The sequence below is a fragment of the Physcomitrium patens genome, chromosome 21, assembly GCF_059467195.1.
Source record: "Physcomitrium patens ecotype Gransden chromosome 21, ASM5946719v1, whole genome shotgun sequence".
NCBI classification, from domain to species: Eukaryota; Viridiplantae; Streptophyta; class Bryopsida; order Funariales; family Funariaceae; genus Physcomitrium; species Physcomitrium patens.
This window is the reverse complement of record NC_143430.1, coordinates 9,808,387-9,835,095: the sequence shown is the minus strand read 5'-3', so window position 1 is coordinate 9,835,095 and position 26,709 is coordinate 9,808,387. Positions and strand designations below refer to the sequence as shown.

General features: G+C 34.7%; 1 protein-coding gene across 2 annotated transcripts; it reads left to right on the top strand.

Annotated features, from left to right (window-relative positions):
- Positions 1–12,116: 12,116 nt before the first annotated feature.
- LOC112274323 (uncharacterized) lies at positions 12,117–18,824 on the top strand. Of its 2 annotated transcripts, none has more exons than XM_024503718.3 (16): positions 12,117–12,636; positions 12,781–12,850; positions 12,952–13,248; positions 13,368–13,535; positions 13,737–13,850; positions 14,063–14,121; positions 14,359–14,425; positions 14,671–14,722; positions 14,845–14,937; positions 15,383–15,466; positions 15,685–16,331; positions 16,608–16,679; positions 17,073–17,153; positions 17,440–17,780; positions 17,888–18,110; positions 18,286–18,824. In XM_024503718.3, the coding sequence occupies exons 1-16, from the start codon at positions 12,461–12,463 to the stop codon at positions 18,451–18,453; spliced, it is 2,712 nt and encodes a 903-aa protein (XP_024359486.1). In that variant the 5' UTR covers positions 12,117–12,460; the 3' UTR covers positions 18,454–18,824. The 2 variants fall into 2 exon arrangements, with proteins under 2 accessions (XP_024359486.1, XP_024359488.1); XM_024503720.3 differs by having other exon boundaries at positions 12,130–12,636; positions 17,933–18,110.
- The last annotated feature ends 7,885 nt before the right edge of the window (positions 18,825–26,709 follow it).

The following is a 26,709-nucleotide window of genomic DNA, read 5'->3' as shown; positions in this document are numbered from 1 at the left end:
TCCACCGAGCTTGACGCCGATTCAAAACCCGAGCCGACATAAAATACTCCAAATTCTTGTGATCCGTATATACGGTCACTGGATGTGCAGTTCCTTCGAGAAAGTGGCAAAACTCTTGGAAAGAATCTACTATAGCAAGGAGTTCTTTATCGTGGATCTCATGGTTGATCTCAACAGCAGAGAATTTTCGAGAATAGAACGCAACTGGATGGAGCTTCTCATCTACGTCCATCTGTGAAAGTACAGCTCCCAAAGCAAAATCCGAAGCATCTGTCTCCAAATAAAAGGCCTTTGTAAAGTCCGGATGTACCAAGATTGGAGCTGTAGTAAATACCATCTTGTCACGGACATACATATAATTACCTATATGAATAGATAAAAGTATGTAAAAGTAGGTTAATTGTGTAATATCTTCTAGAGAAGCTTCTTAGAAGCTTCATAGACGCTGCTTTGACTTTATAGGAGTCTATAGTTGACTTTTAGGTTAGAAACTTGGTCAACAAGTTAGCCATGTGCCACGCATGTTGGAAGCTTAAAGAACAAGCTAACTACGTGGTCCATCCATAGAAAACTTGCCTTGCAAGCAAAGGCATGTGGCCTAGAAAGTCAACATATATTGGAGGTCTTATAGAACATCGCCACGTGGCTTCTAGTTAGATAGTATATATAGAGGCAAGAGTGAAGCCCTCTTCACTCTTGTCAACTCCTTTCTTGCTTCTAGTCTAGTTTCAAGGGTCTCTAGTTTTCTTGTATTTTGGCAATAGCCATTCCAGTTTCTTTCTTAATATACATATTTCTATTTTGTCCTATTTCTTTTTGAGAAAAGTCTCACTTACTCTTTAGCTTTCATCGAGTTCTTGTCCTTGACAGATTGACAAGAGTACACTTACAATATCAGAGCTTTGTCTTTTCTTGATTAAGAGTGGATTACCCCTTTTTCTTGATAAGACATAAGCGCATTAGAAGTTGCGGATTACCCTCTTTTAAACTGATATTGTTCTTAGTATTTTCTTTGTTATCAATTCCTCTCTTCTATTTGTTTTGAGCGTTATTAGACATCTTCTCTTTTCTAAGTGCTACTATGGCAGAGCTTGTTGAAATGAAGAGTGCAATGGCACAGATGCAAGAACAATTGAGGGAGTTAATGCTTGCGATGCATCAACTCAATTTACCACCACAAGGAGCAACAAGAATGGTAGGAAGTGAAGATATAGAGATGATTGGGGTTGCTTCGACATCTGCACCAAACCATGTCCCTTCTCCCAGAATGGAACACCCTTCGAGTGTTAGAGAACCGAGAGTTGCCTTGCCCGAGAAGTTTGATGGTACCAGATCCAAGTTTCGAGGATTCATCAATCAGGTCCAACTAGTGATTGAACTTCAACCCCAGAGCTATCCAACTCCAGGGTCACAAGTTAGATTCATTGGTACACTTCTTTCAGGTTCAGCATTGTCATGGTTTTCATCTTTTCTTGAACGACGAGATCCAATATTGGATAATCTGGAGGCTTTTTCGGCGGAGTTTCGATCCATGTTTGGAGAACATGATGCAATTCGTGTTGCAACCAACAAGATCCGTATTTTGCGACAAGGCAATCGATCAGTAACATTATATGCTTCGTAATTTCGACAACTTGCAACTGATATCAAGTGGGATGATGCCGCACTTGTGAGTCAATTTCTCTACGGATTACAATATGAGGTAAAGAAATTGATGCTTAATTTACCTGATCCTCAAACATTGAGTCAAGCAATTGACTTTGCTGTGAAGTGCGATAATCGACTTTTTGAATTTCGATCCGAGAGTCGCACAAGTGGGCCTCAACGTTACTACAATTCAATGGCAACACCGACGTCTCCTCAACACATACCTTCAGAAGTAGAGGATATGCAAATTGATGCGGTACATTTCAAACCTCTTACTGAGCAAGAAAAGTCTCGTCGTCGACAAGAAGGATTGTGCTTATATTGTGGAGAACCTAAGCACACTGCTCAACATTGTCCAAAGAAGCGACGTAACTACAAAATGAGGAGTACGGCTGTCAAAGAAGACAGTATGTCGGAAAACGAGTACGTCCAGCTACAATAGGGACCGTGCGGCTGGAATCTTGTACAACTTCTAATAAAGGTCCTATCCTCTCCTCAGAACCATCTCCTTGTTTTACAATAGATGTGCGTTTAGGACCTAATAATTACAAAGCCTCTGCCTTGGTAGATTCAGGAGCCTCATCTTGTTTTTTAGATGAAGAATTTGCTAGATGTCATAGAATATCATTAATACAAAAAACTAAACCTGTACACGTAGAAGTCATAGATGGTCGTCCGTTGTCTTCTGGAGATGTAACTCACGAAACACTTCCTGTAGATGTAGTAATAAATGGTCATAGTAGTTGCGTAATTTTTAATATAATTAGATCTCCCTCTAATCCAGTAATTTTAGGCTTATCATGGTTAGAAAAGTATAATCCTCGAATAGATTGGATTTCTCATAAACTTGATTTTCCTCAGAGCATTAGTAACAGTTCTATTAACCAAGTAAAAAACCATGACTCTAGTATAGTAAAACTCGCACCTATAGGTGCAAAAGCATTTATACACGCAGCAAAAGAAGGATCAACTTTTGCTATTTATGCTGCACCTATTTCTGAAAGCGTAAAGACTTCAAGTGGCATTCCAAGTCAATATCAGGATTATCAAGACGTTTTTGAGAAAAAGAATGCAGATATTCTTCCTGAGCATCGCCCATACAATTGTTCAATCGATCTCAAGGAAGGAACTCAGCCACTATTTGGACCAATTTACAGTTTATCGCAAGATGAGTTGGCTGAACTCAAGACATATATTGACGAAAATTTAGCGAAGAATTTCATACGCCATTCAAAATCTCCAGCTGGAGCTCCAATTCTATTCGTAAAGAAAAAAGATGGATCTTTACGAATGTGTGTTGACTATCGAGGACTCAACAAGATCACAATCAAGAACAGGTATCCATTACCTTTGATATTAGGACTCCTTGACCAGTTAAATCAAGCTAAGATCTATACAAAAATAGATCTAAGAGGAGCATATAATCTAGTACGGATCAAAGAAGGAGATGAATGGAAGACTGCGTTTCGAACCAGGTACGGGCATTTTGAATATAATGTCATGCCTTTTGGACTCACGAATGCACCAGCTGCTTTTCAACATCTCATGAATGATGTATTTTGTGAATTCTTAGACAATTTTGTCGTCTGCTACCTAGACGATATCCTGATTTATTCTAAGAATGTTGAAGAACATGAAATACATGTTCGTCAAGTATTACAAAAACTCAGAGATGCAGGATTGTACGCCAAGATGGAAAAGTGTGTATTTCACACTACTCAAGTTGACTTTTTAGGATACATCATTTCAAATGATGGTCTCATGATGGATTCTAAGAAAGTCCAAACAATCATGGATTGGAAGATTCCAAAGACTGTAAGAGATGTCCAATGTTTCTTGGGATTTGCCAATTACTATCGGATCTTCATCAAAGACTTTTCACGAGTTGCAGCTCCACTTACACGCTTGACTAGTAAAGATAAATTCCAATGGAATCAAAAAGCGGAAGCAGCATTTGAAGCCTTGAAGACATCATTTGTCTCTGCACCAGTCTTATATCGTGTTGACTTTTCCAAGGCATTTTTTATGGAAACAGACGCATCGGATTTTGCCTTGGGTGCAGTTTTATCACAAATGGGAACAGATGACAAACTTCATCCGATAGCTTTTCATTCAAGAAAATTCTCAGCAGCCGAGATCAATTATGAGATCCACGATAAAGAACTTCTTGCAATCGTGGATTCTTTTCAAGAATGGCGTCATTATCTAGAAGGTGCTTCTAGTCCAGTCATTGTGTATACAGATCACAAGAACCTCGAGTATTTCATGTCAGCACGCGTGTTGAATCGTCGTCAAGCTCGTTGGAGTATGTCTTTGTCAAGATTCGACTTCATTATCACTTATCGGCCAGGAAAACAACAAGGTTTGTCCGATGCCCTGTCTAGACGTTCTTATTTTGCACCAAAAGAAGGAGATGCAGCTTTTGAGCAACAAAGAACGGTCCTCTTGAAACCGGAGCAATTTCATCTCCGAGCAGTGAAATCAACATTGATTGTTGATTCAACTTTTCTCAAGCAAATCCAGTCCAGTATGTCCTTAGACCCTCTTGTTCATGATATCGAGAATAATTCTTCCAAGTCTCATGATTCTTCTAAGTTCGAGTTCAAGAATAATCTATTATATTTTGAAGGACGCCTATATGTTCCAGAAGGAAAAGCACGTTTGCGTGTTCTTCAAGCACGTCATGACTTTCCAGCAGTAGGACACTTTGGATATAATAAGACTTTGGAACTCATATCAAGAGATTTTTGGTGGCCACAAATGTGGAAGTCAGTCAAAGACTTTGTACAATCATGTGATATTTGTTCAAGATCAAAAATTCCTCGACATCGACCTTACGGACTTCTTCAGCCATTACCTATACCAGAACAACCATGGTCTTCTGTTTCTATGGATTTCATCACAGATCTTCCAAACTCAAGATCTTATGATTCTATATTTGTGATAGTAGATCGTTTCACCAAGATGGCACATTTTATGCCATGTACAAAATCTATCACAGGTGAAGAAACAGCTAAGCTTTTCATTGATAATATCTATCGCTATCATGGATTGCCTAAAGATATCATATCGGATAGGGGAACTCAATTTGTGTCGAGATTTTGGAGGACTCTTTTTAAGATTTTAAAAGTGGACATAAAGCTATCTTCAGCTTTCCATCCTCAAACTGATGGACAAACAGAGCGCGTAAACCAAGTCTTGGAACAGTATTTAAGGTGTACCATCAACTACCAACAAGATGATTGGACAAACCTTTTGCCATTGGCAGAGTTTGCTTATAATAATACGGTACATTCCTCCACGCAACAAACACCTTTCTTTGCCAATTATGGCTATCATCCACGACTTGATACTTTTGATTTTTCAAAAGTTGATAATCCTGCAGCAGAAGATATGGCAAATCGGTTGTCAGAGTTACATGCAATAATGAAGGCGCAGTTGAAGAAAGCTCAAGAACGACAAAAGATAAATACAGATGTATATCGTAAAGAGCAACCACAACTCAACGTGGGTGATAAGGTATGGCTACTTCGTCGCAATATCAAGACCACTCGACCTTGTGACAAATTGGACTATCGTAGGCTTGGCCCTTTTTCTGTTTCTGAACAGATCAACCCAGTTGCATATCGGTTACATCTACCGGAGTCAATGAAGATCCATCCTGTATTACACGTGTCTCTTCTTGAACCATATAAGACAGTGGATATACAAGGAAGAAGATAAATGCCACCGCCTCCTATAGAAGTAGATAATAATGAAGAATTTGAGGTGGAAGAGATATTAGACTCAAGGCGACGCCGAAATAAGCTGGAATATCTTGTTCATTGGTGCGGATATGATATTAGTGAGCGCACATGGGAGCCATCCAGGAATCTAGCAAATGCATCAACTAAAGTCAAAGTTTTTCATCAACGACATCCATCAAAACCAAGATGAAAACCTCTCTTATAAAAGAGACAAGATTGAGGAAGTTATGAAGGCCTCAACAGTGATCAAATAACAGGGTGGTCTTCTTGCCCTGGAATGGGACACTATCGATGGCTAAGAGGACCCATCAACTATCTTCGAAGAGAACAAAGATCAGAGTATGTAGCAAATACAATTCGCCGCATATTAGATTTTCTCAATATATAATCACCGCTCCTCGTGGAACTCGTCCCTAGAAGGGGGGGTAATGTCACGGACATACATATAATTACCTATATGAATAGATAAAAGTATATAAAAGTAGGTTAATTGTGTAATATCTTCTAGAGAAGCTTCTTAGAAGCTTCATAGATGCTGCTTTGACTTTATAGGAGTCTATAGTTGACTTTTAGGTTAGAAACTTGGTCAACAAGTTAGCCATGTGCCACGCATGTTGGAAGCTTAAAGAACAAGCTAATTACGTGGTCCATCCATAGAAAACTTGCCTTGCAAGCAAAGGCATGTGGCCTAGAAAGTCAACATATATTGGAGGTCTTATAGAACATCGCCACGTGGCTTCTAGTTAGATAGTATATATAGAGGCAAGAGTGAAGCCCTCTTCACTCTTGTCAACTCCTTTCTTGCTTCTAGTCTAGTTTCAAGGGTCTCTAGTTTTCTTGTATTTTGGCAATAGCCATTCCAGTTTCTTTCTTAATATACATATTTCTATTTTGTCCTATTTCTTTTTGAGAAAAGTCTCACTTACTCTTTAGCTTTCATCGAGTTCTTGTCCTTGACACATCTTCAAATCTTGAAATGCTTTTTCTGCGATAGGTCCCCATTCGAGCTTATCCTTACATGTTAACCGAGTGAGGGGGGCAGCAACTTGAGAATAATTCTTGATGAAGATCCGAGAGTAGTTAGCAAATCCAAGAAAACATTGTACGTTCCTAACTGTCTTCGGAACTTCCCAAGTCATGATTGCTTCCACCTTCTTTGGATCCATCTTCAAGCCTTCCGTAGTCGCGATGAATCCCAAAAACTCCATCTCAGTTTGGTGAAATAAGCACTTCTCCAATTTGGCATAGAGTCCTCGCTCCTGTAGTTTTTTGAGTACCAGACGAACGTGCTTCTCATGTTCTTCCTCGTTCTTAGAAAATATCAAAACATCATCTAGATAGATGGCAACAAAATCGTCTAGATACTCTCGAAAGATGTCATTCATCATGTGTTGAAAGACCGCTGGAGCATTAGTAAGACCAAATGGCATGACATTGTATTCAAAATGGCCATACCTTGTTCGGAACGCTGTCTTCCATTCATCTCCTTCCTTAATTCGCACTAGGTTGTAAGCTCCCCTCAGGTCAATCTTTGTAAAGATCCTTGCACGTCCAAGTTGTTCTAGAAGACCAGAGATCAAAGGCAGTGGATAGCGATTCTTTTTTGTCACCTTGTTGAGACCTCGATAGTCCACACACATCCGTAGTGAGCCATCCTTCTTCTTCACAAATAAGATTGGTGCCCCAGTTGGCGACTTCGAATGACGGATGAAGTTCTTGGCTAGATTCTCATCAATGTACTTCCGCAACTCAGTCAACTCTGTCTGCAATAAATTGTAGATTGGTCCAAAAAGTGGTTGTGCTCCTTCTTGCAATTCAATGGCACAGTCATAGGGTCGATGCTCTGGCAGCATATTAGCATTCTTCTTTTCAAAGACATCTTTGAATTCTTCATACTGCTTTGGAATAACCAAAGTCGAAGTTGCATCTTTTCGAGTCAGAGTTGCGAAGATGACAAGATGTGTATTTTGCTTATCTTCCTTCATGAAAGCCCTTGCACCTATAAACAAGGATTTGTTTCTAGACATTGTCTTGGCAGATTCCACCTTCAAGGAGTTTGTTGGAAATGTCACTTTCCGCAACTTCCAATCTATCAATGGATTATATCAATCAAGCCAAGATAGTCCCAAAATGATAGGACATGAAGGGGTCTTCATAACATTAAACACAATATTGCTCTCATGGTTTTCAAGACCTACCTTCAATGGTTTAGTTTCATGGATAACATTGCCCGAAGACAATGGTCGTCCGTCTATGACTTCTACATGGACAGGCTTAAATTTCTTTACAAGAGAAATATTGTGAAGCTTGGCAAACTCTTCATCTATAAAGCAAGCGGATGCACCCGAGTCTAATAAAGCATCGACTTGTAGTTCTTGAATACCCAGATGTAAAGGTACCATAAAACAATCTGAAGGTTGAGCTGAGAGAAAGGGACCTTGATTAATTTTGGATGTTGAGATGTCCAGCCGCACGGTCCCTATTGTGGCTGGGCGTCCTTGTTTTCCTGCATGCTTGTACTCCTGAGTCTTGTTGTTTGAGGCTTCTGTTTCTTTCGACAATCTACAGCTTTATGGCCCGCTTCTCCGCAATATAAACACAAGTTTTCTTCAAACCGTCGCTTCCTTTCCTCAACTGTGAGGGGTTTGAAACATACCGCATCAATTTGCATGGGTTCAGGATCTGTGGAGTGATTCTCTGGACCTTTTGAAAATGTAGCATATGCTCCATCATTTCTCCAGCCTGATCGTCTTTCTTGTCGTAATTCAAAGAGGCGGTTGTCACAAATAATTGCCTGAGATATAAGTTCTTCTAAAGTATCCGCCTTACGCATGGTGATCAATAACTTCTTGACATCATCTCTCAGTCCATATCGAAATCGTGTCATGAACGCCTTATCATTTCAATCAAGATCACATGTAAGCTGTTGAAATTCTGCAGCATAGATTGCAGCAGAACGTGATCCTTGTCGCAGATTTTGTATCTTTCTTTCAGCCACTCTTTCTCGATCGCTATCTCCAAACGCAGCAATAAGTCTCTCTATGAAAGCCTCTAGGTCATACAATATTGGAGAATCCTTCTCCAATAGTAGAGCAAACCAAGAGCGAGCATTTCCTGATAGAAGAGTACCTATGAAAGCAACCTGGGTAAATCCATTCGGATAACGAGAAGGGTATAGGCGTAGGTAAAGCCGTACTTGTTGCACAAAACCTCGAAAGTTGGCTCTTGTTCCGTCAAACTTGTCTGGCATACTCGCTTTTGGTTCTTTCGTACTAATCCTTGAAGTATCCATAGGGGTCGTATATGATACATGTCTTGCTTCTCTCAGTCGAATAATCTCTTGTTGTAGGCTATGAATTTCGCGTCTAGCTTCTTCGGTCACTAGATCAATTTGAGGTTCTTTACTTAGATTGCGAAGAAATGCAATCTCCTTTCGTACACTATTCATAAGAGCTTAAAGATCTGCAAGAGTTGCCACTCTATTGTCTACTTGTCGAGATGCACTTTCTATGACCTGGTCTACTTCCATATTTAGAGAATAGATGGATTAAAATTTTGAGAGAAGAAGAAATTGCTAAGTCTCTTGGAGAAAATTGTAGTACTATCTGTCACTAAAACCTACTCGGAGAAAAGAAAGAAAAAAAAAAAAATACTAAACGATTTCAGTTTTAGAGGAGGGTAATCCGCAACCTCTAAAAATGCCTCAATGCTTTCGAGAAAAGGAGTAATCCACACTCTATTAAGAAGGCAAAGCTCTGAAATCGATGTTAACAGTCTTTTTTACTAGCTATGCTAAACAAAAAGAAGGAATTAATATCAGTCCAAGAGAGGGTAATCCGCAACCCTTAGAATGCTCAAGTATCTCCAAAGAAAGGGGTAGTCCACTCTCTGCCTCAAAGAACTAAGCTCTGATATTGTGATTGAGAAAATATCAGTTTGAAGGAAGGTAATCCGCAATCCCTAAAGCGCTAGAATACCTTCAAGAAGAGGAGTAATCCGCTCTCAAACAAGAAGGATTCAGCTCTGATATTAAGATAAAGGCAGTCTCGACAAACTGTCACGGACCAAAAATACAAACAAGAAATCTAAACAAGAAGTTCAAGAAGAAATGAGAAGAACTAGATTATCAGATGAGTACAAGAGCAACGCCAAGAGAATTGAGCTAGAGCTTCAAGAGATGTGTTGTCGAGACTGAAGAACCCTTCAACCTCGACTCCTATATATACTAGTGGCCTATGATTCTAAGGAAGCGCATCAAGAAGCTTCCCAAGAACTATGAAGCTTCTCGAGCAACTACCCAAGAGCTAGGAAGCTTCTCAAGTAACTTCCTAGAATCTACTAGAATATTCTAAGAATCTTCTAGAGCCTTCTAAAGGAATCTTTAGGGAATCTTCAAAGAATCTTTAAGGAATCTTTGAAGAATATTCTAAGAGTATATTCAAGGAATCTTCTGGAAGTTTCTAGAGACTTCTTTCTAGAAGGTTCTAGAAACTTGTCTCTAGAAAGGTCTAAGGACTATGTCCCTAACATACCTCTACATGGCTTGGATTTTAAAGTAGATAGCAATCCATCTAACCATTGCTTATGCTTGTGTATTGTAATGCATTTTTAGATTTGGAATCTATCAAGACTCTTTTTCTTTTGGTTTTTTCTTAAATTTTCAAGTAAACAAGTGTAATAAAAATATTTTATTTAAAATTCATAGAATTTTAATTAAAATTGTAGATATAATAAATACCTAATTCAAATAAAAATATAGACATAAAATTATATTGTAATTATTTAATATATTCTTTTATTAAAAAAATAAAAAATATTTAAGTATTATTTATTATTTTTAAAAATAAATGTGAAAGTTTTTTATTTTAGATAATTTTGATAAATTAATTTCAAAGAGGTATTTTATTTGAATATTAAAGAAAATAAATAACTAATTGAACTATTCAGTTTCAAACTTTTAAGACATGAATGAAGTCAAGGCTACAATATAGTAGAGATGAACAAAATGAGATTGAAGTGGAGTCAAGACAAATAGAGTAGAGAATATGGAACAAAAAAAAAAAGATTGAGAATAGGATTGGAGATAAAAGACATCTAGAAAATGGATCATGGAGTAGAAAAGGAGGTATTGTTTTAACAAGTTTTTATTTTAAATTGTTTTATATTGAAGATGTATGTATAAAAAAATGACTTGTTAAGGCCACATTCCTCCTTTCCACTAAATGATTAATTTTGTACAAGTCCCATATCTCCAATCATTTTCTATTCTACACCTCTCATTCTTCATTCTCAACCATTGTCTCCATTTTGACCCTAGCACTTCCTTTCAATTCTACTTCTATCTCTACTTTTAATATAATAATATTTTATTAATATTTTATAATATTTTAAAATTATACATACTTATAATAAATTAGAGACAAGAATAAAATTAAGTGTGGAGATGGAGAGGGTGGAGATGGGAGTAGGGTTTGAACATAGAGTGGGTTGAGATGAACTAGATGGATTGAAGTAGGGACAATAGTTGAAAATGGGATACAAAAATAGAGTTGGAAACATAGAATTTATACAAAATGAATCATTTTGTAGAAAAAAAGCTTATGTTTTTAAAAAGTCTTTAAAAAAAGTATAATTTTGATACTTAAATTTATCAATTATAAGACTATTTTTAATTTTATTAAATATTATTTCTAAAAATTCATATTTTTTTTAAAAAAGTACATAATTTTAAAATTTTTAAATCAATTAAAATATGTGAATGTATTAAATCATTTTTTTATTTATTATTTTAATAAATAATGTGATTTATTTTTGATGTGTTATATTTTCAATATTTAGTCTAAATTCTTTTATAAAGAATTAATACATATACTTAATTATATTTTTTATTCTTTTAATTTCATATTTTTTATGCCAAATTTTTATTTATTTATATTAATTTGAGAAATCAATAAACTCATTATTTTTACCTAATATAAATTTATCTATCCAAAAAGCGTTTAATAATAATTTAAAAAATATAAAAAAAAACTAATAAATTGATAGTCAATTGCCACCATTACATACATTTTATATATATTTTTAATAAGATCTATGAAAACACTTACGAACTATTTATTTTTAAAAAATCTATTTTTAATAGAGCTTTTGCAAAACTAACTAGGTTTCTAATCTCTTTTTTAAAAATAGATCCTATGAAAAGTATTAATTTCTTAAAAATCTACATATCTCCAATCTAATCACATAGGTTTTTAAAATATTATTCTTTGATTAGAATTTTTATAATATATCATCTTTGTTTGAATTTTCCAAATCAAGCTACTAAATAATTCAAATTTTCAAATTGTCACTATTCCTAAAACAAAAAGAAAGTTTCAAATTCAAAATTCTTATTCACATTTTTTTTACTTAAATAAAAGAATCTAAAACTAAAACAAATTTATGATTTTTTTAATTTTCACACTTTTATATCTAACTTCGAATATCTTGTTTGCAGGAAGTACCAACGAAGTACCAAGTCACACAACCACTAATTTCAGCATGGAAAGTGCGCATGCCATGTTTGAACCGGAACAAGGAGAAGGGAAGCTTGTGCCTCCACAAGACCAGGTTCTGTGCGTGACATACCCGGCATGCCGCGGTGGGATACAGTTCCCCGGTATGAGGGAGGGGGTCAAGTGGCCCATTTCTGCATCCCCCACCAGCAACGCGGTGCCAATTCTTTACTCGTTACCATATTGTTTGTTGTTTTGTGGGTTGATTATGTTTTTCTGGGTTGTTGGGATCAATGCCTCCCAACGCGTTGGGCTTAGTAGGAATCCAGCCACTGGTTAGAGCTTGGCTGGTCCGCGTCGAGGCTTCGTTGACGCAGTGCGAAGGGTAAGGAGCAGACCTACTTCGTGCGAGCCAGGCCAGTTGAATTGGATCCCGCATTGAGGCATTGGGGTTGTGCGCACGCCTTGATTTGTCACAGTATTGGGTTGGTAGCAGCGATTGCAGAAGACTGGTATTGACGCGCAGAGATTGATGAAGGATTAGGAGGAGGAGGATTGAGAGTAGCGGTAACGATGTCGACTGGAATGCGTGTTGGCCTGGTCGGGAGGAGAGGGAAGGCCAAGGACTTTGCGAAAAATTTGTTGGGGAAGAATGAGAAATGGAAAATGGACAAGATATATCCGAAGGGAAGAAAGAATTCGGATTCGAGCTTGGATCCGACCTCGGATCAAAGGTTAATGGAGGATCGGTACGTGAATGGGAGCGTCGTGGTGCTCTGGGACGGGGGATTTGTTGCCTGTAGTTGTGGGATTTGTGTCCTTTCGCCGACTCTTTTGGAATCAAGAAGGGCCTCTTGTGTTCTTTGTACTCAAATGTCGGTGCATTGTTGCAGGAGTATACTTGGTTTCAAAGTGCGGCCGCAGCATTTGGAGGAATACCTCAAGCACCAGAAAACGTCTGAGGTGCGTCTTTGAGTGTCGCCGCTAGTGTTTTATGCTCGAGAACACTGGACCAAGGCCTTTCATTAACATTTTCTTTTCCCCCCGGCATGCGATTGTTACAGTTGGAAGAAATTGCAAGGTTGGACTGCTGGGTTCAATTCCTTCAAACGTACAGCGATCCCGGTGGCAGTGGTAGAGCTGAATCCGCAACTGACGAGGCGGAATCTGGATGGTGGGTTGTTGAGGAGGCTTTGGCCTGGAGGAAAAGAGCAAAGGAGAACAATGAATTTGAAGATGGAGTGTCTGATAGTAGAGGACGATATGGTGTGCAAGATGGGGGTAATATTGGAGCGTGTCATTGGGCGGAGGAGCTCCGAACTCTTGTGTGGGGCGGCGTTCCATCAGGATTGAGAGGCGAGGTCTGATTCAGCAAGAGTGTTGATTTATTTTTATTATTACATATCTTTTTTTAGTTCTAATAATCCTTTCCATACCTCGATGTTGAGTGTTGAAGTTTGTGTTACATTTGTGAGTACAGATGTGGCAGATTTTTTCGGGTGCAAAGCAACGACGCGTAAAAGGGTACTACAATGATCGCCTTGGTAGAGATGCAGAAGGTGCCGAGCCTAGTGATGCATCCTACGAGGACAAGCTTCCTCCATTTAAATCACGGCCTCTAGAGAAGTGGGCTAGTCAAATCGAGAAGGTAGCTCTTGTCTTATGTTTCTCATTAATTATGTTTGGCCGGGACTTTGGTCATGCTTTGCGGTTGTGCTTCATTGTGCTTGCGAAGCTGATACTTGGATTTAGATTTGGATTCGTTTTTTTGTTTTGTTTTGTCTTGTTTTTTGAATAATTACTTGATAACCCAATGCAGATTTCTAAGTTAGTGTTGGTGTGATAATAGGATCTATCAAGGACATTCCCTGGTCATCCTCAGCTTAAAGAGGATGGGCTGGGCCAGCTTAGGCGTATCCTAACAGCGTATGCACGACATAATCCTTCCGTTGGATACTGTCAGGTGCCTGTACTTTCGCCATGTCCAATCACAGTACAACTTGAGTGCCTTTGAGGTTCATTGAATGATTATGCTGACGTGGGTTTCCTCTCTTTGATTCCGTTATCGAAGGTACTTTAGTCTTGTCTATGTTCGCCAACGACACTCGGATGTGTGCTTCACATGAGCATCTTTCTAAAATGGCCCTCAAACTTGTTGAAATGCTTGCAATGCAGGCAATGAATTTTCTTGCTGCCCTCTTGCTTCTTTTAATGCCCGAAGAAGATGCTTTTTGGTGCGTTTTCATACAGATTTCACTGGTATCATCATTTTCAATTATATGTAATATATTCTAAAACCATTTCTTACATCGACAACTCCTGTGTAAACTGCGAATCAACTCGTGAAGCGGTTCTATGTCTTTCTGAATGATTTAGCTTTTAATGATGCGCGTAGAATCATTTATAAATCTGCAGGTCCTGATGAGCGTTCAAGGCTAACATTTGTGCACTGGACATTACAACTTGTTCAGGACATTGACATCATTAATTGACGGCTATTTTGAAGGTTACTATACGGAGAAAATGGCTGAAGCGCAGGTTGGTTCGCTACTACTAGTTACCGCATGTTTTTGTTCTGGTTTTCTTCATTTGTTCCTCTAGTTTATTTTATTTTATTTTATTTTTTGTTAATTTGATTTTGATTTTCCTTATCCTCGTTAGTTCTCTTTTTCGCATTTAATATGTTACAAGCTTCACGAACCAACCATTTTCGAATGGAATTTATTGGTACTCTGTATCTAACTTTGGAGACATTGCACTGCACTTTGGTGATTGTGGATCAGATAGATCAGCTTGTTTTTGCGTCACTAGTGTTCGATCACATTCCTGAATTAGGTGAGTCAATTGTTTTATATGTCCCTTATACATACGATAAGAACTGTCTGATTTTGTTCATAAAATAATAACCTTGTAATTTTGTGATAGCAAAGTTGCTGATATCTGTGTTTCCTTCGCAGCGGATCATTTGAAAGCTGTAGATGTGGAGGTTTCGTGGTTTAGTGGCGCCTGGTTTCTCTCTATCTTTGTGAACGTTCTGCCTTGGGAAAGCGGTATGATCTCTCATTTAAGATAGTTCTGTTGGTCTGGACTTGCTCAATGAAATATTATCTTCACATATGTGCGTCCAGAGGACTCTTAGATGACATGCCGATCTTGTCGAATACATTCTTTGCCACTCTTATCACAGTATCTTCTTAAAAGAAATGACACCATAAGCTTGGTGCTAGTGTTAATGATTAGCATCTTTTGATTTATTTTTTACTTTTTATCACGTGACTTTTGCCCAACTTGTGTCACGATTCTTTAGTAACTTAATTTGTGACGCAAGGAGTATTATTTTAGTTGTTAAATAGAGTTTGATTAGATGTGAATTTCAGCCTCTCACGTCAAGAGGTTTTTGACTTCCGAAGCAAGCGATTACGCTTCATCGTTTTTCCGCTACAATATCAGATATCAAGAATTGATCGTTTCTGCGACAAATCTGGCGTATTGCAGTCTTGAGGGTCTGGGACGTGCTTTTGTATGAAGGAGATCGCAGTATGTTGTTTCGAACTGCTATGGCCCTCTTGAAGACGCATGGTACATCCCCTTCGTTTATTGAATTTTTTTGATTGGTGTTGCCTGAATGATCTTTTACATGTGAATGACCGATTGAGAGTAGTAGCTCTTGATCTCTTTTGCACTGCAGGTCATAAAAGTGATATCATGTTACAGAGTAAATCGAATGATTCCTACTAAGGAATTGCGAGATAGGAGACACCTATAAATGGTTTAATTGTTTTATCTTATGTTTGTAGCTGATGAGTTAATTCAACGTGACAACGAAGGAGTTCTATCATTGTTGCAATCAATGGGTGAGACTGCATTCGACAGCAACGAACTTATCATACTAGCCTGTACTGAATTTCGAATGATTGATGACGAAAAGCTCGAGAAACTACGAAGCAAACATCGACCTGCTTTGATTGCTTCTCTCCATCAGAGATCACTAGATTTACGACAATGGCGCATTTCTCAGGCGGCCAAGCAAGAGACGATTGAATCACACGAGACCTCAATTCCTGCAGTATCCTCACTGAATATCGCAGAGGATGAAGAGAAGATTCCTTTGGAAGAGCCCCAACTTAGCAGTCCAAGATCCTTGAGTGGTGCAGAAGATGAAAATAGTAGTGATTTGGATTCTCAATTCAGTTGCCAAAAGTCCTTGAATGATGCAGAGGATCGAGAGAGGGGTATTTTTGAATCCCAACTTAGTATTCCAAAGTTCTACGAATATGCTGACGATGTGGATAGTAGCTTATTGTCACCCCTGTTCAGTCCCTCAATGTTCCGCAATTTCCAACCCAAACTTAATACCTCAAAGTGCTTCAAGTCTGGATCATATTCACGAATCGATGAAAGAATTGAATACGATGATGCACAGATATTCGATCTGCATAAACAGGTACGAAGATAGTCAGATGACACTAACCATTTTATTGTTATCCAAAGGAGTTGTAAATTAATGTGACTACCTGACACAGAAGCAGGAATCCATAATCTGGTGCTCATCATCTCAAAAATGCAAAAGGACAAACGTCTGTTTATTCTGTACCATAGCGGTGGTAACCCTTAATTGTTGATTAGAAGATCTGATAAGGTTACTTTCAATGTACCAAGCAACAAGCACTGACTGCTTACGTGAATGGTTTTGAGATGAAACTGACAAGAAACATTGTAGGTGGAAGAATTGAAGGCGCAAGTTGCTCATTTAGAAGAAACTCTAGCCAACCAGGAGGAAACCATTACTCAGGTATGATCAATAATCAGATTTCGTAGCAGATAGTTTCAGGATCAAAAGAATATAGAAAGCATGTCATCATGATTCTTATACGGAGATCAGCCAAGCTTAGTTCAGCAGTTACTTGCATGCGTGGTAGTTGAGTGTAAGGTAAATAACGAAATGCATTTTGTTTCATGATATGCTCTCTATTTTCTGTGCAATTTTCATGTAGTAGAACTTGGTGGTCCTTAGTGCTGTTCCCGGATGTTTCTGTGCGAGTAACTGAATCATTTCTGCTGCTTGGGTTGAACATAGGTCCCTCAACCTGGGTTTTTTGCTCTTATTATTTTTCTTGAAATCCTTTTCGTGTGAAAGAGAGAGAATCTCCATTGTGATGGTCCTCACATCGATCATATCTTCTAGGCGCATGTGCTAGAACACAAGAAGGCAGAGGAATCCCGCCAGCGTGCAGAAGAGGATCTACAAATTGCTAATAAAGCACTGGTATTACCCTTTGATCTGTTCTCTTGTTTCGAATGTCTGCACATGTGTTCGAGTACTTGAAGTAAAGTTAGGCGATTTCTTGCAATGAAATTATTTTGTTAGTACTTGGTAAAGTGGAATTACTGATAACTTCTACCAGTCCGCTTTGTATTGCTCTTGTTCTTATTCCTTGTTTAAGTCTACTAAGCGGTTAGATGTCATGGTGTCCAAAGGTTGCAGGTTCATTTTTTCCATTAGTTTCGATAGTCACTGATGTGCAAGGATTTTTCTTGAAATTGATATTCAGAGAAGCACCGTAGAACAACTGGCATCGATGGAAGAGCGGGCACTGTTGGCAGAGAGCAGGTTACAAGCAATGGAAAAGCGAGCAATGTCAGCTGAGAAAAGGCTTGAAGGAATGGAAAGAAGGGCAGTTACGGCCGAGAGCATTCTAGAAACAGTTGGCAAGCGAACAGCAGAAGAACTAGCAGCAATGGAAAAGCGCGCCGTGATGGCCGAGAGCACACTGGCGGCAACACTAGAATTCCATGCCAATTCTGTTCCTTCAGCTAAACGTAGCGCAGAATCTAAATTAAAGGGCAGTGAAATGAATAACAGTTCAGCCTTGCATCAGCAAACAATTCCGAAGTATTTTCCCAATCTTTCGTGACTCTTCTATTACACAGTTCCAGAAAGTGTCGTTGGAATTGATTGTTTTTCGTTCTGACAAAACATTGTTTTGCTTGTTGCACCAGCAACCTCGGATATGAATTAACTCAGATGTTTGGCAATGGGGTTAGCCAAGGAGAAAAATTCCAACATAGAAGTGGTCGGCATGAAGGTGTTAGACAAGACGGTGATTCGGCATGGGAGAGAAGCCAGAATGTTAGGAGGCAGGAAGAAGCAGAAATACTTGCTAGATTAACGGCCAACAAAAAAACCGTGATGAGCCGACCTTATGTTTTGCAAGAGAGGAAGGTACATAACAATTGTGGTCTCCTATTCGTTCTTGTAGAACATGATATGCTCAGCAGCTGCAAGGTATTGATAAAGATAATTGCCATCGAAGAAATATAACTCTAGGCGGATATAAGCAATAGTTTATGGTGCTACCGAACTAACCCAATTGTTTTACTTCCATTGGGAAATTCAGGTTTATACGGATCACAAGAAAGACGATCTACACCTTCAGGAAGTTGGAGGATCATCCTCTGGATCTCTACATTCATCATCTTCGCAAATTAAAAAGATAGGGAATATCCAATACAACAATTCTCCACCTGAACTCGTAAAGCTGCAATACATCAAACGAGGGCTATGAGCGCGAAAAATTATAACATAATTTTGGCAATCAACTCGCTTTTAAGGGAAGACTAATTAACAGTTGGAACGTCTTGCACACGCCACGTATGTAAGTGTTTAAGGTGTTTAAGCTCCCTTTTAAAGTATGTGGCACTCATTAAGCTGGAGCTGCAGATCGAACGTAGCATAGAGTCGTTCACGAACCGAAGAGGGCATTATATTTTCCATGGGTGTTGGGAAAGAGCCTTAGATTCACTTGTTTTGGTGACCTTCTGGCACCGAAGTGAAGAATAGAGGACAAGGAGAACATACAGCTTAGAATATTCCCACAATTGGTGTAATTCACGAAGTTTCATTCTCTGTAGACAATAACAAGTTCGATTTCATGTACTTTTGTTTTAAGCTTATTGTCTCGTTGGACTTCGGCTTGTGTGACATCACCTAGTCTTGCTAAAAACATTGACTAAGGTAGGCAACCCATTTTCAAGTATTTTTGCGTATATTCAGGAGGTGTAAAAATGGAAAAAAATAATGCTATAGAAGGGAAATAGAAATCAGGAAGATTCCAAGTATTTTCATACAATTTGGCTCAAAAACAGAATTTATATAAATGTTTTGGATAAAGATTTTTTTAATCCATTTTGGACATGTAACCAATTTAATTCCAATTGGTGATGAGTTACTTTTACAAAATTGTGATGTGTGGCACTTGTTAATGCTTTCAAACTTCACTTAATTCTATACTACTTACATATGTAAATGTGTGGATGAGGCAACAAAAATTCAAACATTTAGTTGTAAATATTTCACTGTATTCAAGTTTAATTTTATCCACCATTCTTCCTTGTTTCTACTCATCTCTAAACAATATCTTATACATCCTCCATCTTCCAACAACTTCTTTAAGACCTTTCTTTACCATGGGATTGCATAGGCCATAGGTAAAATATCAAAATATGTTACAAATTTGTGAGGTTTGTGTGGATTGACAATTGCAGCAATTGCAACATGGATTAATTTAAGGTTAATACAAAAATAGGCTCTCAAATATAAAATGAGGGCCATTCATGAGTTGTAATTTTAAGATTCATGTATGTTGATCAAGCTCCAAATTATGTTGTTCATCTACACTATATGTTGGACTCTTGGTGCCAACAACTTCTATACAAGACCTCTTTGCAAGGCTAAATAATAATGACGGTACTTTGATGGTGCCAAATTGGATAAATGACTCCCTTACAACACTGACTTAAGTCAACAACTACCTCAAAATATCGAATTGGGTGGAGGACCTTCCTATAGTGCAAACTACAATTCTATTTCTAACAAAGCATCTTCTTAAAATGTGAAATCAGGTAGGCATGTTCTTTTATGACAACCTCTTGCTCAACATTCTTGCAAGCCCATTCTTTCACCATTGCAAAATTAATTTGCTACTTAATTATTTAGATAGATTAGGTGTTATTATATATGACAAAGATGTTATTGCTTTATCTCTAAATATTCTATTTAAGAGCTTATCTACCTTCAAATAAATTTAGAAAAGAAGAAATATATTACATACTTTTTCTAAATTAAAAGCATTGTTATCACAAGAGGAAAATTTTATCAATAAGAAAAAAGCAAAGATAATAAAGAAGAAATATTATACATAAGAGTATATTGTCATGACTATGGACCTATAAGACAAGTATTTCATCAATACTTTAGAAGGTGCTATCGTATTATATGAAGTCTTGCTTGAAAATGCACCAAGCTCTTAATTGTGGAAGATAAAAAACATTTGTAACAACAATCCTAATAACTCTAAATTGAAATTAAAGCTTAACAAACATAATAAAATATTGATCAAGTCCAATTAAATTTTAAAATAAATTATAAAAAATTAAAAAGAAATCTTAAATAATTTCTAAAGAAATTATAAAAAAATAATAAAGAAAAAAAAAAAAAAAAAAAAACAACAACAACAACAACAACAACAACAACAATAACAATCCTTAAAGAAATTTGAAAGAAATTTGAAAAAAATCCTAAATAAATCTTTAAAAAAATCCACAATTCTAAACCAATTCTTAATCAATTCTTAATCAAGTCAAACCAATCCTAACCAAAATCTAATCAATTTAAATCAATCTTAGGAAAGTTTTAGAACTTGAATATGTATTGATTAAACCATTGATCTTGCTTAAAATTTTATATATCTCTCAATTCTTTAATTATCAATAAAAAAAAGAAATTTGAAAAATATTAAAGTTACAAAATAGGAAAAAAACATCATAATCCACTTAGGTGTCAATGGGCCTCCATCTTTGAGCTTAATATTAATCTTCTAGTAGGAATAAATATTAATTGAACTATTGACTTGCTTTCAAATTTCACATAAGTATTGAAAGTCAAGTCAACTATTAGTTCCAATAAAAATCTCTTCAATCCAATTAGCACATTATTACAAATCTGAAATAACCTTACTAGACCTAAAAATCAAATTTCTGAGATCCTAATCCATTTAAACTTCAAGTACCTCCAATCCAATTATTTAATTAAGCTCAAATTTACAATATATATTTAGCGCAACTATATTCACAATTCTACAAAATTCCACATGTTGCTCTCTCACAAAACTCATGAAATGGCCCAAATTATAAACCTTATTTTATTTCACAAAATCTATAGTTATCCAAAAAAACCCTAACTTTGCAAAGCTCTTACAAAGTCATTACAAACTCAAATTACTGAAAACTAATGATTAAAGAAATCTCATAAAGTCTTCTTTGGAATTCTATTCTTTGATTTGTAATAAAATCTTAGAATCATTATAGGTGTGCAATTTTATGCCTCAAGGTCTGATTAAGACCTAGGTTGATAATTAATTCTTTCCAAATATCAATATTTGTCTTCTTAAGGTAATTTTTTAAAAAATCAACTTTTAATTCTCTTCTATATGTGTTTATATTCTTTATTTTCTTATTCTACCTTTTTTTGCATTATTTATGGTCCTACAAAGTAAATAAAAGTCGACTTTGTAAAAAAAGAGCATTTACACCTTTAATTAATTATTCTTTAATTATTATCTATATTTCTAAGATAAATTGCTATAATATTTTGAAATAAAATCCTCTAAAATATAATATTTCTATATTCTTTTACCTATTAGCCATATTACAGCATGACAATGATCTTTTGGTTGTCATCACAAAAAAAATAGATACTTTTATCATCTATTTGCAAAAAATACTAAAGTTAGAAAAAAGATCAAAATAATATATCAATAACTATATATGTGACAAATTAGGTTGTTTTGCTTGAAAATGTGATATTAAGAACTTACAGGATCAAATTAAACAATTACAATTACAACTATTAAGAATGAAGAAAGAAATTTCACCAATTTGATAGAGGATGATAATGAAGAAAACTATTCAATGAATTCTTCAACCAAAGCCATAGTGAATGCATGTTTTAATGCATTTAACTTTGACAAAAAGTGGTTTTTGGACTTTAAAGTAAGTTTACATATAATAAGAAATAAAGATTTGCTATCAAAAATAAATGAATTAAATATTTTTAATATTAAAAATACTAAAAGACAAACTCTTCTCATACTTGGAATAAAAAATATATCACTTGAAATTTCATCCAAAGATATAAAAGAAGTAAAAAATTTTCTTAATATTAATGGTATTAAAACAAATTTACTATCACTTTAATAATTTGTGGACTTAGAACATATTATATTATTAAAATTTACATCTTATTATATATTTGACAAAAAAAACCTTGGTAATATTTACATATAAGCTATTCAAGCAAGAAATAAGCTTTATTAAGTTATGAAAAAGAAAAATGACTTATTTTTGGTAACTTTTTTGCTATAAGAAAATGATATTTCAAGCATCAAAAAAACAACAAACAAAGTATATAAATAAAAAACACTTAATATCTCTATAAATATTATTCAGCTTTGGCACAAATAAATTAATTATCTAAACTTTCAATCATTATATCACTTATCCAACCAAAGATTAGTTGGTAGGCTACTATAACTATCCTTGTGAGAAGAAATTTGTAAAAGTTATATACTTGAAAAGCTACATAGAGAATTTTTTTAAAAAAATATATATTTATTTACAAGTAAATAATTGAAACTTATTCTATCTAATTTATGTGGTTCATTACTAATTTTATTAAAGAAAAAATATATATATTTTAACGTATATTCATTATTATACATATGAAATTTAATTATATTTTTTACAATAGAAGTTAGAAACATATGACAAGTTCAAAGAATTCAAAAAGTTAGTAAAAAATCCAAGTAGAAAAATTGAATATTTACAAATAGTTTGTAGAGATGATTACTTATCTAAAAAATTTCAAAGGTACCACAAATAAGAAGGGATTAAAAGAGAACTTATTTCAGCTTATTTTTTTCAACAAAAAAGGCTAGAAAAAAGAAAAAATAGGTCTATTTTAGAAGAGATAAGAAGTATCATTATTGAAATGAAAGTACCTAAATACTTATAGGAAAACATTGCAAATAGTATAAACTACATACAAAATAGATCTTTGATGAAGGCTTTAAGATTCTTAACTCCAAAAGAAGTATTTACAAGATACAAACCTAATTTATTTTACTTACAAATTTTTGAATGTATAGCATATTGTCATATATCTTTATTTTACCAAGATAAGTTAGAGTCAAAGGTAATATGTGTAATATTCATAAGATATGACAAATATAATAAAATATATTAAATTTATAATCTTCTAAGAAGAAAGATAATTATTTCTAGAGATATTATTTTTGATAAAGAAAACTTTGACTCAAAATTTATCTCGACTTCTATCTCAACATTAATAGGAAGTTTTGATTTTTTTATTAATCATAATATAGTATTTGATAATATAATAGAAAAAATTACCAACCAACTTTTGTTAAATAAATAAGAATAGCACCAGCAAAAAATAAACAAGATATGGAGTCAATGACAAGTGATTCAATACAAGAAATGAAAATGTCAAGGACGTGAACTCAAAGAAGATGCATAAACTTGAAGAATCTATGTCTAAAGAAAAGTGAAAAAACTAAAAATAAAGAAGTATGTATATTAAAAAGAAATTAAAATGGCTATTCTCAAAAGACAAAGAAATTAGAGACTCTTAAAATTAAACTAGAAACAAGAAAGGAATCGACAAGAGTAAAGAAGGCTTCACTCTTGCCTTTATATATACCATCTTCTTAAGATCTATGTGGCGACGTTCTATAGGACGACCAAAAATGTGTTGACTTTGTATAAGATGTATTTAGACTTGAAAGTAAGATTCTTATGTGGATGCTGCACGTTCTACAAGCTATCAATATATGTAGCATGTGGATACTTGTTGACCAAGTTTTTAACCTACTAATCAACTACAAATATATATAAAGTTAAAATAGCATCTATGAAGCTTCTGATAAGCTTTCTAAAAAAGTATTATGAAATTAGTCTAATTTTATGTAATTCTATCAATTCATATTATCTAAATAACAATTGTAGTAGATATATATTTATAAAATTATCCTCCATTTTAGGAGACGAATTCCTCAAGGAGTAGTGATCATATGTTGAGGAAGTCTAAAAGATGGTAAATTATATTTGCCATGTACTCTGATCTTTGTTCTCTTTGAAGGTAGTTAATAGATCCTGTCAGCCATCAATAATGTCTCATTTTAAGGCAGAAAGACCACCTTATAATTAGATCATTATTAAAACCTTCATAACTTCTTTCAAATAAAACATTCAGAATACCATCAAGAAATGTGCCTAACTCCAATAAAATCACCAAACATCAAGAGTCTTTTTTCAAGTTTTGATATCAAACTTATTATATCTCACTATCTATTCTAGGAAGAACATGTCATTCTTATAGGTCTTCATCCCTATTATATTTTCTTCAATGTTGTGATAATTGTAATGTCTTGTTTTATAAGTCAAAAAATGATAGCTTTTGATTGAATCCACCAATTGTTAGTTTTCCATCTCCTTAACGCCATAATGATATAAAAACTACAAAAAATGATAGAAAGTAGAATGCAATTTTTCTTGAATCTTGTTTCTTTTATAACAAAGACTTACTATTCTTCATCTTGATTTTAATAGATGTCATTGATAAAAAGCCTCTGCCAATGCCTTTGCTACATTTACAAGATTCTTTGTTGGTTTCCATATACATTCACTAATGTCATATTTGTACGAATGGACAAGATATTCTAACTTATTTTGGAGCCATCTTGAGTCTATAACTTCTTTTATTTTATATTCTTTATTATTGTCTACTTCTATAAAAAGAGGTAGGACTTATCTTTTATTTAATATGTTTACAGTTTTATATGGTTCAAAAAGAGATATATGCAATACAAGATGGATCTTTTTTGACTTTGGTAAATATAATTGATAAGCAACTGGATTGATTTGTCTTCAAATAAGAAAAGGTCCAAGCTTGTAGTAGTTCAACTTATCACAAAGACCAATAGTCTTGATGTTATGATGAAATAATTATATATTGGCACTTATGTTGAATTGTAGTTGTTCCTATCAATAGACATTTGCGATAATCTTTTGTTATTCTTAAACTTCCTTTAATTGAACCTTCATTGTTGCATATAGCTTTGAAAAATGATTTGCCAAATCTTTTGGCACATAATTATCAACTTTTGAAAAGTCAAAAATATCAAGTCATCGATAATAACCATAATTGGCAAAAAAAGATATTTATTGTATAGAAGAATGTATCATATTATTATAAACAAACTTTGCCAAATGCAAGAAAGTTGTCCAATTGTCTTATTATTGATTAATGGTACATCTTAAATATTTCTTCACAACTTAGTTTACATGTTATGTCTCTCCATAAGTTTGAAGATAAAAAGTCAAAGAAAGCTTTATGTCCACCTTTAGAATTTTAAAAAGAGTTTTCCAAAACCTTCATATAAATTGAATCATCCTATCTAATATAATATCTTTTAGTAATCCATGATATTGATAGATATTCTCAAAGAAAAGCTTGATAGTTTCTTCACATATGATAGATTTTATGCATGGTACAAAATTTTCCATTTTGTAAGAATAATCTACTATCACAAGTATAAAATTGCAAGAACCTAAGATTGAAAGATCAATAATAAAATCCATAGAAACAAAAGACCATAGTTGTTTTAGAATAGGTTATCATTGAAAAAGTCTATAAGATCAATGACAAAGAGTTTTTTTTACCTTCAACAAATGTCACATGATTGAACAGAGTCTTTTATAGCCTTCTACATTTGTGGCCAACAAAAATCTATGGATATTAGCTCCAAAGTCTTGTTGTATCCAAAATATCTTGCTGTTAGAAAGTTGTGACTTATTTAAAGAACACGTAAATGTACTTCTCCTTCTGAAACATATAAGCATCCTTCAAAATAAAGTAGATTGTTTTTGAATTCAAACTTAGAAGTATTACAAGATTTAAAAAAAGTATTTTTGATATCATGAATAAAAGAATCAAAGGACATATTTTATTGAATTTTCTTGAAAAAAATTAAATCAATATTCAATGTTGGTTTCATTGCTCAAAGATAAAATTATTTTGGATTACTTAAAATCGTCCTTTATTGACTAAAAGCTGCATCTCCTTTTTCTAGTACAAGATAAAAACATCTATAAAGGATATTAAACAAATCTTATGTTTTCCTAGCTAATAAGTGATATTGAATTTGAATCTTAATAAAAATATGCTCTAATAAGCATGATGACAAATCAAAACACGTGCTGACCTAAAATACTTGAAATTCTTGTGATCTATATATACGGTGACTAGACTAAAAGTATTTTCTAAATTATGACGCTATTCTTAAAAAGAATCCATGATTGCAAAAAGCTCTTTGTTGTAGATCTCATAATTAATCTTAGTTGCTAAAAATTTCTTAGGATAGAAAGCTTTTAGATGGAGCTTGCCATCTTTTCCTATTTGTGACAAAATAATATCTATAGTAAAATTTGATGCATCTATTTTCATAAAAAAATGCCTTCAAAAAATTAATACAATATAAGATTGGTACAAAAATAAATACCGACTTTAAGACTTTAAAAGATGCTTTAGCTTCTTTGCTCTAATAAAATTTGTCTTTACATATAAGACATGTAAGAAAAGTTGCAACTTGAAAAAAATTCTTGATGAAGATCTGATAGTAATTAATAAAGCCTAAAAAGTATTGCACATTTCATACTGTTCTTAGAATCTTTTTATCTATAAT